The sequence below is a fragment of the Thamnophis sirtalis genome, unplaced genomic scaffold, assembly GCF_051295495.1.
Source record: "Thamnophis sirtalis isolate CommonGarterSnake01/CBP01778 unplaced genomic scaffold, rThaSir2_p1.2 scaffold_10, whole genome shotgun sequence".
In the NCBI taxonomy this organism is placed as follows: Eukaryota; Metazoa; Chordata; class Lepidosauria; order Squamata; family Natricidae; genus Thamnophis; species Thamnophis sirtalis.
In genome coordinates, this window is record NW_028261390.1 from 12433801 (window position 1) to 12448789 (window position 14989).

Sequence of the window (14989 nt, forward strand, 5' to 3'; positions counted from 1 at the left end):
CTCAAAATATGCGTCACAACCGCCAATGTGTGATACCTGCCGGCACATGATTCTTTGAGCTTTTCGACCAACCATAGATAAATCCAAGAAAAGAAAAGTTTCATAAGAAAACAGAACATTTATCTCAACTACATATGCTAGTTCTGTGGCCGCTCAGGAAATAGTTAGGCACGGGAAGGGTTTTGTGTCTCCCGGTGTTTTCTGTGGAAACCGGTCCAAATGGCTCTTTGGGTATTTAAGGTTGCTGGCCCCTGGTGTAGGGCAAAGGGGAAAAAGAAAGAAAAGGCGTTGATTTCCAACTCCCTTCGGTGCAGTTGAATAAGATAATAGCATCAAATCTCAACTTTTTTTACTTTTACATAATAATATAATCTAGCCATTTCTATAGCAACAAACCTATCTGATTGGTAAAACCCAAAATCAACGTTTCATTTTTTTTCCACCTCAAGCACAAAGTCCAGAAGCGGTTTCCAAAGTAGAACAAACTCTAGTTTTTGAGAAATGTTCAAGGTCAGCCAGATGCATTGCCCTACTCCTTATTCAAGGGATTGAAATGTAAAGTACCGTAATTCAAAAGCTGTTAGTGAATTAGTAAATGTCTTACAGACTGTTAACATATAGTCTGATTCAGACTGTTAATATTTTGTCTGATTAGCTTGGGGTTATTTCTTACATATCACAATCACATGACATGAAGTGTGTGGGCATCACCCCTGAAGACAGCCTCAATCAAGCCAAATGGAGATGGCTTTGCCAACAGGTGGACCCTGGAATAACGCTCAGAAGAAGTGCAGCCTAATTACACTCTGTCTTTTCAAAGGAAAGATCATATTGAGAAGTGGGGAGAGTAAGAAATACAGGTAACCCTTGACTTCCAACCACAGCTGACCACCACAAATTTCTGTTGCTAAGTGAAACATGTGTTAAATGAGTTTTGTCCCATTTTATGACCTTTCTTGCCCCGGTTGTTAAGTGAATCACTGCAGTTGTTAAGTTAGTACCGCGATTGTTAAGTGAATCTGGCTTCCGCATTAGATTTGGCTGTCAGAAGGTCACACAAGCTGTTCACATGACCAAGGGGGATACTTCAACGGCTGTAAGTGTGAATAAGTCAGTTTTTTTCAGTGCCGTTGTAACTTTGAACGGTCACTAAATGAACTGTTGCAAGTCGGGGACTAGCTGTAGAAACCAGAGAAATTAAAAGACATGAGATATAAAAGTGACAATGACAGAACTGTGTATTTGTAAATTATCTTTCTTTTCACTTTATCCATACAATATTTCAATACTTTGTTCCTTAAATGATCTCTTCAGCAGCATCTTAAGAAATCCATCCAACCACATTGCTTGCGCTTCCTATCCTTTTCAACTCATTCACTGTTCCTTCGTATATTCATTTTGCAATATGGTCCTCATTCATTTTTTTGTGATCATACACAAATCTCAATGAATTTCCTCCTTCCTGGTCCGTTTTGAATCCAATCTGCTTCCACTCATTCATTCTTGAACCTGTTTGTTTGTTTTAGTTCACACTTCTTCAACACTCTATTCCCTTTGTATTCAGCTTACTTCAGCCTCTCAGCTACAGAATGCATTCAAACACCTCATTTTGCCCTGGGAACATCCTGAAAGATTGAAGTTAGTTGGTAAAGAAAATTCCAGTAGCACCCAGTGCCTTAACTGTTGGCTAAACTTTAGCGTGTTATTCTCTTTAAAGCTTTACTCAGTTCCGCATCCTGCTGGGAGATTTTGACTTTACAGAGGTTGAAGAAGCTAACAGAATCTTAGGACCCGTTTATTTCACTTCATTTGTGTTCTTTATGCTCTTCATTCTTTTGGTACGTAATTTTTTTTTTGTTCCTTGATATTTTTGTTGCTGGTCCTCTTTTCAAATGGAAGTTTATTTTGCATTATTATTTTTCAATACAGCTAATACGAGTTTTATGCTATGTATCTATGTACCAGAAGAACAAAAAAAAAAAAAGGACTAAATCTCACCAGAAGCATGTACCTTCCAAATCCTTACACTGGTAATGGGAGAATCTCACTGCTGTCTTACTATACTAAAAAGTGGGCAGATTTCACAAACATCAAATCAAAAAGGTGCAGATTCTATGCTTCTCCGTCAGGTCTAGGACAGCTTGCCATGGCCAACTCGCTGTGGCCAATTTGGCATGGGACAATTTGCCACGGAACAAGAGTTACACAAATAACAAAGAAGTGGTGGAATGGAATCATTAAAGAAAGGATGCCAAAGGAGGGACAGAATGAAATGTGAATGACAAAAAGCAAAATAATTATTTTAAATAATTAAATTTAATTTTTGAATTGCCCTGTGCCAAGCTGTCCCACGGTGAGTTGCCCATGGACAGTGGTGTATTAACCGTTAAGCAGGATAAGCATGCGCACCAGGCCCCTGGGGGCACCACAAAGTTGAGAAAGAAAAAAACAAACCGATGAAGATTTGTACAGTATGTACAAAAGAGGGGGGCACTGTTAGGTAAGCTCCCCGTTGGGAGAGCGAGTACGTTCAGCGAAGCGTTGTGATAGTTTTGTTGGAGAACACACAAACCAGCATACAGAGACCCTGCAGTTTAAATAGGCTTTTACTTTCGTGGAAAATAGAGGTATCAGAGTCTATCAAACAGTCCAAGTCATACACGGATAAGACAGTCAGTCATCAACGTCTTTCAGTTAAGGGATAATCCAAATAACATAGTCCAGTAACATATAATCAGTCCAGTAATCAAGGTTTGCTAACAGTTGCAAAACTTACAATAGCTCACGGCACTCAGATCAGATCAGCCCAGCATCTAACCAACAGAGAGAGAGCTAACAGGCATTCGGGCTCCCTCTTATGGCCGATTGAGGAATACAGCAACCAATCACATTTTACAGTATGGTTTAAAGAAACAGGTACAGCATTGCTATATGATTTATATATTGCCAACCCAACCGTTAGATTATATTCCTAACAGGCACCAAGATTTGTCAGTGCTTAGAGCACCAGTAAGCCTTAATCCGCCACTGTCCATGGAGAGTTGTCCTAATGGTGAATTGACCAGGGCAAGTTGGCTATGTTGAGTTGTCCCATTCCACCTCTGTGCCTATCAAAATCAAAACCCATACGGTTCGCATTGGGCATACATGGAATGCCGGCTCACAGGTATCCTGTGCTAGCAAGTGATGAAGCTGCTTCTTTTTCTGAATATATAAGGAGACATTAATACAAGTGGCAATGTAATATCTACTTTTCATATCAAAATGAATGAAACTTAAGGGTGTGCCCTGCTATATTTCCTTCTGCATTGTTCACATGCCACATAAATGGCTTCATTTTTGTTTTTTTCTAATGACCAATGATAAACCCGCAAAATCAAATTAAAGGGGACCAGAAAAAAATTGTTTAATATTTGCAGTTGCCAAAGTTACCATATTTTTTGGAGTATAAGACAAACCTTTCCCCCCCCCAAAAGGGTGAAAATCGGGGTGCATCTTATACACTGAATACAGCATTTTTGGCCTCCTGAAACCCCACCCCTTCACAAAAATGGACGTGCAGAGGATTGGGAGGCCTGCAAAGTGCTTCTGGGGACTGGGGAGGGCAAAAATCAGTGAAAAACAGGCCGTTGTTTGCTCATTTTGGGAGGGGGCGGTCCCAAGGAGCACTCTACAAGCATCCTAAAGGCTATGCAAGCCCCATTTTTGTCCAAAAAAATGGGCCTGTTTTTGCAAAAAATGGGCCATTTTTTGCTCGTTTTTGTACCCCCCCCAACCCCCAGGAGCACTTTGCAGGCCTCTCAAACTCTCTGCATGCCCTGTTTTTCACAAAAAAATGAGGCATGCAGAGCGTTTGGGAGGTCTGCAGAGTGCAAAAACCTTTTTTTTAAATGTACCTCTTCAAAATCTTGGTGCGTCTTATACTCCAAAAAAATACGTAATTGCTAGAGATATTGAGAAATTACTTGTTTTGTACTGAGATTTTTAAAAACAGGAAGTCAGCAATTTTTTTAAAAAAAACATTTCTAAAGTGTTTTTCTTAAACAGAACATGTTTGTGGCCATAATCAACGATACATATTCAGAAGTCAAATCTGATATGATACAGCAGAAGTCAGAAATGGAACTTTCGGATCTTCTTAAAAAGGTAATCTCATCCTTGGATTGTAATGGTTTAACACCAAATTATCTAATTGTTTTCACGATTATTTATTCAAATGACTCAAGGTGTCGAATATATCCAACACAACCTCTTCCTTCTATTTTCCCCATAATGACAACCCTGTGAGATGATTTGAGCTGAGAAAGCTCTACTGGCCAAAATCACCCAGCTGGCTTGCATGGCTAAGGCTGGACTAGAACTCACAGTCTCCTGGTGACTGGTTCAAGATCACGCACCTGGCTTTCAGGGCTGAGGAGGGACTTAAACTCATTAGGACTTAATTAAAATCAGGGCTTGTGATATTTGGTGTCCATCATAGAACAGTTTATCTACTTGTTTGGCCTGTTGTAACAAACTGATTATAATTCCATTTTTGACTAAATTGGAATAACACCCTGAACAAGATAATTGATCTAAGAAATTTAAATAACGGAATAAGATGACAAGAGAGTTGTTTCCATGTACTAATGGGATGTGGGGAGGAAAATATTTATCATTTTTTAAAATTAAAATGAAAAAGACTAGAATATCTTCCTGGCACAATCTGTTGTTACTAGAACCTCATCTGACAATCAGCTATCATACCTATATATATAACAGGGTCTGGATATGATTTATAACAGTGTTTTTCAAACTTGTCAACTTTAAGATGTGTGGAATTTAATTTCCAGAATTCCCCAGCTGGCTGGGGATTTAGAAATTTTAAGGGTAAGTAAATCAGTTATTTTAACAAATCCTTATAAATTAACAAAAGCTATAAAAATGTGTTCTGACCCCCCTCGTCCCACACCAAAACACTCCAAGCCAAATATATTTTACATAATTTATTCACAGACAGACAGATCCTTGGCAGCAAACCGGCACAGATAAGCCGAGGCAGCAATCCAGCCTGCCAAGCTCACAATACTGTTCATCAAGCATTAGTTAATGCGTTGACTTCTGCAAAAAGGGCAGAGGTCTGGAGAGGAGCCTAATGACCACCAGCTGGGTGCAATTACCTCCTGTAATTGCATAATTGTTCCCTACGCCTATTAGCTCTTCGCTGCCGGGCATCTAGGAACAATTCCCTTGGCTCCTCCCCACTGCTGATGTCCAGATCACACTCCCTTGTCTCCTCTCCACTGGTCCAAGACTCAGTCGCCTCCTGGTGGCCAACCAGCCTCTCTGCACCCTGCTCGGAGTCGGAACCCTGTCCAGGGTCCTCCACATCCTCCAGAGCCGACTCATAGGGCCCCTCGCTGTCGGAGTCTGGTGGCAGCTCCAACGGCTCCTGCTGGGCCACAACAGAAATGGATCCAGGCAACTCATACAGATACTGTACTTATGACCTCACACTTCCATGTAAACATCTCATACAGGATACTTATGAAGTAACATATTGTTTGAAAAGGGGGATCAAAGCAAAAACCACCCAAAATGGGTAGAAAATTGGGGGTGGGTGGAGGGTGGAATCACCTCATTTAAATTATGCAAGTCTGCAATTGTTAGGTCATTCACTTCTGTTTGAAACCCCAATGCGCTTCACTGCATTGCTTGCCTAACTATTGTATCCACATAAGGAATATATCGCTCTCCTTTTTCAGGGATACACGAAAGCCATGGTGAAATTAAAATTGAAAAAAACACCAGTCGATGACATTTCAGAGAGTCTGCGCCATTGTGGAGGCAAATTAAATTTTGATGAACTACGGCAGAACCTAAAGGGGTAGGTTTGCAGTGTTTCTTCTTCTTTCGTACAAAGACTAAATAACAAGTAAATGACCTCACAGTTGCTTTTAGAAGAACCACTGTTTCCCACAGCCCCGAAATGGAAGAAAGAAATAGAAAAGCCAAGGAATTTGATAAGAAAAAAGAAATAAAATGGTTAAATCTGCTTTATCATACGGTCGTTTGCAATTTCTCTCCATATCTTTCTGTCCTTGCAAACTAGTCTTCTTTGTATCATGTCCATTCCCTTTTCTTTGATTTCTCACGTTTCATTTTCAGATTCTCATCGTTTCTTTTAAATCATGGGGTTTTTTTGTCTTTCCTTTACCTCCCTTTATTTTTGTGATTGGATCCTTATTTACTCTTTCCATAAACCAGTTTATCTCAATGAACTTCTTTGTATCATTTGCGTATGAAAATATATGTCCATTCTTTTAAGTATTTCTTATAGGTATCCATAAAACATACTTTATTTCCATCCTATAGCACTCTCATCCCAATTAAGTAAGTTACAAGAAAGGGTCTGTCTCCTTGTATATTTACTGGCTTAAAGTAAAGATGTGATTACTCCACAGTAGTAATTTTTCAGGGCATACGTTTATACAGAGTAACACTTCTGGTTGCATTTAGTGACTCTGCTAATTTTATGACAGTTCTACAAAACAGTAATATAATTAAGTTGCTGGATACCGAATGCCTATGTGATGGCCCCTTATTTATTCCTAGCACAAGAAAATAATTTTTATTGAGACATTTAAAGCAATCATATTTAAAAACCTAGGCTTTACTTCCAGAAAGGGACGTACGGATGCTGAGATCGAAGCCATCTTTACAAAGTATGACCAAGATGGGGATCAAGAATTGACGGAGTTGGAGCATCAGCAAATGAGAGATGATTTGGAGAAAGAGAGGGTGAGCTTTACATTGGATGGCATGATAGTATTCTTGAAAAATAAGGCAAGAAGGGATGATTTGTTAGCCTGAACTGCAATTGAATCAGAAATAAATCTTCATGGCTATGAATGCCCTACAAAATTCTGGAATTTTATTTCTTTGGAAATTTATTTTTTGATTTCAGAGAAGCATTTTTTCCTAGTTCTGTTTACTAAGTTTGTACCAGTGGTGGGTTTCAAAAAATTTTCGAACCTACTCTGTGGGTGTGGCCTCCTTTGTGGGAGTGGCTTCCCGGCCATGTAACCTAGTGGGAGAGGCTTGCCGGCCATGTTTTCTCTCTCTCTGTCTCTTTCTCTGTCTCTCTCTCTGTCTCTCTCTCTTTCCTTTCTTTTGTCTCTCTCTCTCCCTTTTTCCTTTTTTTTCTTTCATCTCTCTCACTTTTTCTTTCTTCCTTTCTTTCTCTCTCTCTCTCTCTCTGTGAGTCTGTGTGTGCGTGTGTGTGTGTGTGTGTGTGTGTGTGTCAGTGGTGGGTTTCAAAAAATTTTGGAACCTCTTCTGTAGGTGTGGCCTGCTTTCCGGGTCCACTGGTGGAACCTCTTCTAACCGGTTCGGTAGATTTGACGAACCGGTTCTACTGAATAGGTGCAAACTGGTAGGAACTCACCTCTGGTTTGTACAATCTCATTTTATTGCTAATGAAGATCTCTGGCTGCTGAGTGTTGAATGACGGGGCAACAAAATAGCGTACAGGTAGTCCTCAACTCATGACCACAATGGAGCCCAAAATTTCTGTTTGTTAAGTGAGACATTTGTTAAGTGAGTTTTGCCCCATTTTACGGCCTTGCTTGCCACAACTGTTAAGTGAATAACTACAGTTGATAAGTTGGTAACCTGGTTGTTAAGTGAAACTGGCTCCCCATTGAAGGTTGTAAGATATGACCTTGGGACACAGCATTGGTCATAAGTGTGAACCATTTGCCGAGCCTCTGAATTTTGATTACATGATCATGGACGTACTTTAAAGGTCGTAACTGTGGAAAATGGTAATAAGTCACATTTTTCAGTGTCATCGTAACTTTGAACAGTCACTAAATGAACTGTTGTAAATCGAGGACTACCTGTATTAGGCTTGGATAGGAAATGTTTTGCTCATCCTGAATTGTGGTTTGGGCACTCTACTATTATCTTGAAAGAACCAGAAAACTATTCTCAGTTGGTCAAGCAGGTTTCCATTGCCTGCAAATATGACACACTGATTGTAGGAGTAAGGAAGAGTCAAATTCTAACAGTTGTGTTTGTTTCCACTAAGGAGGACTTAGAGCTAGACAGAAATTCTCTAAACCGTCCACTCAGTGGCCGTAGCTTTCCACGAAGCCTCGATGATTCGGAAGAAGATGATGACGACGACAGTGGACACAGCTCCAGAAGAAGAGGCAGCAGCTCAAGTGGTGTCTCCTATGAAGAGTTTCAAGTGTTTGTGTTACAGTTTTTTTTTCCCTGTCAAATCCCATTTTATTCATTCTAAAATACGGAATTATGATATGATTTGTAATACCTAACTCTCTTTCCATACGAATCTGCTTTCCAATTGTACCCTGGCTGAAAATAACTCTCCAGAGTAGACCTAAGTGTCAGGATTCCAAGTAACAGACCCAAGGCAATCAAGAATCTGAGCTCTGGTGGTTTCTCAAAGCATCGATTTATTTGGAGTGTCATTTTGGCACATTTGGGGAAACCCAACTCTGAAGGACCTGAGGTTTCCCCCCCCCCCCCAATCAAAATCCAAAATTCTTGTCCCCATGTCACACATCTACCACATAGTCCAATCAGGTCACAGTCCCATCTTCAGCGGGCTTTGTTCTGCTCCTCTCCAACACCTGGTGAAGCGTCCTTGGCTCCCACAGGAAAGAATGTTATGTTGGCTATGCATCCCCCAACTACCTCCCTCCTCCCATCCCCACAGCTCCAACCAGCCTCGCTGTGGCAGCCCTAATGATGCTCCCAAAATGGTTTCAGGGCTGACACTAAGGCTACTTCAGAAATTCTTATCCAAGAGTCCACCAGACTTAATCGTTATGGATATCCCTCAGAAAAGTAGTAGATGAAAAGTTGGTGTAGCTGTTATTCTACCTATCTTTGGGATAGATATTTAAAAGAGAACGTGTTGTTCATACTGTTCTTGAAACCATAACTGTATCAAAATGCATTTTGCTTTCAGTTTGGTCCGCCGAGTGGATCGCATGGAACATTCCATAGGCAGCATTGTATCCAAGATTGATGCTGTCATAGTCAAGCTGGAAACTATGGAGAGAGTTAAACTGAAGCGAAAAGAGGTCTTGGGCAGGCTGCTTGATGGAGTTGCGGAGGTAAACTTGCTTACACTGGCTAAATATTCAGTATTTTGCAAAAGTTACTGTTTTATGTTTAATTCCTTCAGTTGAAAGGACATCGCTAATTGATCATGTGCCATATAGCCATTGTCAACTCTTCGTGAGCACCGTAGATAGATTTTTGTTATAATAATCTGTCTTTAACTTGGTCTTTCTAGTCCAACCCCCTGCTTAGGCAGGAAATCCTATAACATTTCAGACAAATGGTTATCCAATGTCTTAAAAACTTCCAGTATTATATTATATGTTGTACTATGAATTATAATCAATAATTCCTAGCAAGTTATTTAGTCAGAGTTATACCATTCTGATTACAGATAGTTCTCGACTTACAACTGCTCCTCACACAACTGTTACAGCATCCCCAGGTCACACGATCAAAATCTGGGAACTTAATAACTGACGTGTATTTACAACAGTCGCAGCCTCCTGGGATCATATGATTGCCATTTGCAACCTTCCCAGGTGGCTTCCAACAAGCCAAGTCAACGGGTAAAGCTGGATTCTCTCAATGATTACATGATTCACTTGGTTCCACCACAAAACCGCGTTCGACTAAAGCGCGCTCGACGAAACCGCATACCTGACGTCATCACAGCGCGACGAAAAAAGCACGCTGTGAACGCTAAAGCTAAAATTAACCCCTAAACCTAAACCTAACCCCCCTAAACCTAACCCTAAACCTAACCCTAAACCTAACCCTAAACCTAACCCTTAACCTAACCCTAAACCTAACCCTTAACCTAACCCTAAACCTAACCCTAACCCTTAACCTAACCCTAAACCTAACCGTAACCCTTAACCTAACCCTAAACCTAACCCTAACCCTTAACCTAACCCTAACCCTAAACCTAACCCTTACCTTAACTTGAATCGGCTTGCTTTCAAAGCGCTTTTTGAAGCGCCCTTTTTTCTCCGCGGTCGCTGTTGTCGCGCTGCTGATGACGTCAGCGACGCGGTTTAATCGGGCGCGCTTTAGTGGACCGCGGTTTTGTCATGCCACGGATTCACTTAACACCTCTCTTGACCACCGTAGATAAAAAGGTCATATAATCGGGCGCAATTCACTTAGCAACCGCCATGCATAGCAATGGAAATCCTGGTCCCAATTGTAAGTTGAGCACTATCTGTGATTATTAAAAAAATAATTCAGGAATGTGTTTATTTCTTTGTGCTAAAAGAGAGTTTAGCTCCTTGAGCATGATCAGAGATTGTGGTATTCCTGCTTAGGATGAAAGGCTGGGTTGTGAGAACGAAGCGCACAGAGATCAGATGGAGAGGCTTGTACGAGAGGAACTGGAACACTGGGAATCGGATGACGTTGCTTCCCAAGTAAGCCAACGATTGGGAACCCCAGTGGGAGTCAACAGCCATGGACGGACCAGGAATCCGCGCCCTTCTTCCTCACAGTCCACAGAAGGCATTGATGGAGGAGGGGGAGGGGGAAAGGAAGGGGGAGGGGGAGGAAATAGAGGGAGCAACATCCACGTCTAGGAGCACTTGTATTTGCTCAAAATATTTTCCACAAATCATGAGTTAGCTAATGACAAGATGCCTTGGGACAGGGCTGTGAGTTTATAGAGCAGGGGTGTCAAACTCGATTTCATTGAGGGCTGCATCAGGGTTGTGTTTGACCTGAGGGGGGCATGGCCATGGTGGGTATGGCCATCTCAATGACACTTGTGTTGGGGGCACCTGTGGTGGCCCAAGAAGAGCTGGGGGGGGATCCACTTTTGCTAGTAGTTTGTTTTGCTAGCACTCTGCCAGAGAAAATAGAGCTTGGGGGGTGGGCACACGGACCCCTGGGCTCCATTTTCAGCTATGATGGCTTCCTGAAGCCCTCTGCCAGTGAAAAGGGCGCTGCCCTCTTGAGTTTCGTTTTCACTGGTATAGAGGCACCATGGACCAGACCTTGGCTTTTTCCAGGGTGGCCCCTCACGGGCCTTGAGTTTGACATCCCTGTTATAGAGTATGATATAAGAAACCATCATGTTGTTATCTGATCTGTTTTTAAAAACCAGAGCTGCTTGTTTTAAATGCCCTTGGTTTCCTTTCCAACTCCTTTCATTAGAAAGATGCACATTTCTCTATTTGTTAGGAGAAAATAGGTAAGCTAGTAAATTTATTTCCCAGTTCTAGAACTTAAGGTAATTATTACCTGGCAGTAAGACATATTGGAACCAGAGACACACTTCTAAAAAAATGTGCATAAAATACACTATACATAGCTGTTTCATAGGGCGTAATCAAGTCTATATGATTTTCTTCTGACACTCTTCCTTTGTTAGTTGAAACAGGTAGTCTATAATACATTCTCTGCAAAATAATACATACAGAAGTAATATCTGTGTTTGGCTGCATGAATTAGCTTATCGTTATTTCAATATGATAGATTTGTCTTTTAATCTTGTAAGATTTAAGCTTACCAAAAAGGAATTCCTATTTTGATAAAGCCTATTTTATATGGTTGTTGGGAGGATAACCGTCATTATTCTCCAAGCCCCTTTGAGAAAAAAATTTATGACACAATTTAGCAACGTTAATCATCTTGCAGGTGAAAATGCATGATTGTAGGAAAATTTTCCCATCATAGGATATTGTTCTAAAAGGGCCACTTATAATTGTCCCTGTGAAATTTATGTACTGGAAAAAGCATTCTCCGGAGCATAATCTTCATAAGACCATAAAACAGGGATCCGATTAAATATATTCCGAAAGCATTTATGAAAATAATTTATGTAAAAAATAAATAAACAAACACACTGCTAAATGAGCTGTTCTAACAGAAAACTGGACAGCACAACAAACAGTATTTAATAGGGAGCTTTTGAAAGGTTTATATTCTTGTATTTCATTGCATGTAAGTCAAAACCAGAGAGGCTGGGGGAATGGTATACAAGTGCAGGTCAGATTGAGATGTAGAAAAATCGCATGTAACATATTTCAAAATGTAACATGTATATATGATGCATAACTGGCCACCGGATTGCTTCTGGCAGGGAGAACCAGAAATGTTCTATACCAGTCTCCAAATTTGTCAACTTTAAGGCTTCTGGGCGTCAACTCCCAGAATTCTGGGAATTGAAGTCCACAAGGCTTAAAGTTGCTAATGTTGGAAACCCCTGTTCTATACTGTAGATGCTTCATCTTACGTTGTTCTGATGTTCATGGCAGGAAGGGAAAGAACACTCCTTGAGTTACTCAAAACATGCTAAGCTAAGCTTTGTAAAATGCTTGTAACCTTAACTTCTGAAATCACCCATGCTTTGGGTATTGAGGTAGAGTGGGAAACTGTTCACACGGCTTACTATGCTTGATTTTAAATTATATCTTCTTGTTCTTTTTAGCAACCTTCAAAACAATAGTTTCACATAAAGGAGCATTATGGAAACCAAAGGTTTGCATTCATATGGTAATAGCTTACATTTTGTAACATGTTGTTACTTCATAACAAACTTCATTTTGAAGTGCATTAAGATTTCATGGGATAGCCATGCGCGTTGACAATGTACACATACATTTAAAGTATGACAGCAAAGAAGCTTGAGTATCTGCTATTTTGCACACTGTGTATATATATATATATATGCTTCCAAAGTGCCAATATATTTCTAGGATAATGTTGCCTTAGAAAAGAATATAAATGTTAATTTTGAACATTTCACATAATGGTAAAAATGTACCAATGAACAACTTCCTGACCAATAAAGATTGTGTGTGTTTTTGAAGTTGTGAGTGGTTAAAAAGGGGGGAAGTGAGCTTTGCATCAATTTCAAAGGAAGAGGATTTTTTCTCTCTGCTCTTAAGTGCCATCCAACTAATTGTTTGTGAAATAAAACCAAAGATTTATAATATGTATTTTTATTTGATTTAATATTTCTAGTTATAGGGCTTTGTATTTCACTGATTACAATCTCAATCATGACTTTCTTTCTATGGTCATTATGGGAAGCTACACAGAAACATTAAATAAAAATGGATATTACTAGTGCTTTCTCTTTTAGATCTTTTAACCCATAAAAAGACAGTGAAGTTGGTTGAAAGCTTGTAAACAACATACCTGGTCATATGTACCAGATCAGCAGATTAAAGGTTATTTTTGTCTTCCATGGATACTTAGTCACATGGATTCAAAATAAGAAAATTCCTTTTCTAATTCTGTCATATCAATTTAGTTATTTATAAAAAAAATATTGCTGGCATAAGGTTGTGTGCAGGTAGTCCTCAACCTAACAACCATTCGTTTAATGACCATTTGAAGTTGCAACAGCACTGAAAAAATTACTTATGGTCGCCTTTCGTAGCATTTTAGAGGTCATGTGATCAAAATTCAGATGCTTGGCAACTGGCTTGTATTTATGGTGGTTGCAGTGTCCTGGGGTCCTGTGATCACCTTTTGCGACCTGACAAGCAAAGTCAATGGGAAAGCCATATTCACTTAACAGCTGTTTTACTAACTTAACAACTGCAGTGATTCATTTAACAATTGTGGCAAGAAAGTCAGTGGGAAAGCCATATTCACTTAACAACTGTTTTGCTTAGCAGTGGAAATTTTGGCCACAGTTGTGGCTGTAACTTGAAGACTCTGTATAGTAATTTATTCTAAATATAACTGAGCTGCCCACATGATACAATAAACATTTCAAGTTTGGAACAAAACAATTTCATCTGAAACACTCCTGTGTATCATGGAAACACCCTCCACAAAGACCCAAGAATGGCTTTGAGTTTTCCTTATTCCATTGAAATAAAACTTAAATGTTTTGACTCTGTAAGCCATACAGAATAGGAACAAAATTCTACTCCTCTGGGATTTTTTTTGTCTAGTTTTCACCCAAGTTTATTAACACTCTTTTAGCTCATTTAAATAAAGTGTTTACCAAAATAGCATAATCTCTTTTATAGCAATAGCAATAGCAGTAGACTTATATACCGCTTCATAGGCCTTTCAGGCCTCTCTAAGCGGTTTACAGAGAGTCAGCATATTGCCCCCAACAATCTGGGTCCTCATTTTACCCACCTCGGAAGGATGGAAGGCTGAGTCAACCCTGAGCCGGTGAGATTTGAACCGCTGACCTGCTGATCTAGCAGTAGCCTGCAGTGCTGCATTTAACCACTGCGCCACCTTGGCACCTTATCAGCACTCTTTCAATTAGCACTTAATAGGTTAGACTTCAGCAAGATTTGTTTTACTTGGAAATTCGGGGTGGAAGAAGCAGACCAGCCAGATGAACTTAGCTTACATTACAGTTTAAAATTTAAATTTAATCATTAATTAAATCACAGCCAGAGCTAAATTAACAAAGTAAATGAAAACCTAGCCCTGCGCAATAAAAAAGAGCAAAATCTGCTCATTGAGCATTTAAAACCACAGGTTTTTTTTACTCTTCACATCATAAAAGGCCAGACACACACCAAACCTTGAGCAGAAAAAGCAGAATTAATCAATCCAGGTCAACGTAGAGGCTTTGCATTTTAAAATGTATCCTGAAACTCACTATCAGCAAAACACAAAAGAAGATTAAAAACAAACCTTTTTTAAAAAAAAAAAACAGAATTTTCTTTTGAAGCTCAGAGCCCAGATCAAAACTTAAGATGGGTATTGCTTCAAGGTCTGGATATTCTGTAAAATTCTTTACACATCCCTAATTCATTGACAGTACTATTATAGAACTTGTCTTCACATTTCATTTACTACTAAGTAATAACGATACCTCATTTTAAGAGACATACATCTTTATGACATCCTCTGTAGTTGAGACAATCTAATTATCTTCAGTTATCTCACTGTCACATGGAATTTTTCCTTTCCAGTATAAATCTTAATACAGAGAATC

At 39.7% G+C, this 14989-nt stretch overlaps 1 protein-coding gene across 2 annotated transcripts in view; it reads left to right on the forward strand.

The window, feature by feature from the left end:
- The window catches only part of PKD2 (polycystin 2, transient receptor potential cation channel), a 34081-nt gene extending 21075 nt beyond the window's left edge, over positions 1 to 13006 (forward strand). Inside the window, exons 9-15 of one of the 2 annotated variants that reach the window (XM_087724089.1) lie at positions 1718 to 1838; positions 4048 to 4146; positions 5745 to 5866; positions 6663 to 6780; positions 8072 to 8235; positions 8981 to 9128; positions 10383 to 13006. In XM_087724089.1, coding sequence (XP_087580215.1) covers positions 1718 to 1838; positions 4048 to 4146; positions 5745 to 5866; positions 6663 to 6780; positions 8072 to 8235; positions 8981 to 9128; positions 10383 to 10646 — 1036 coding nt within the window. In that variant the 3' untranslated portion in view covers positions 10647 to 13006. The remainder of the gene's footprint in view (positions 1 to 1717; positions 1839 to 4047; positions 4147 to 5744; positions 5867 to 6662; positions 6781 to 8071; positions 8236 to 8980; positions 9129 to 10382) is intronic. The other variant, XM_087724090.1, reaches the window with a different exon arrangement.
- The last annotated feature ends 1983 nt before the right edge of the window (positions 13007 to 14989 follow it).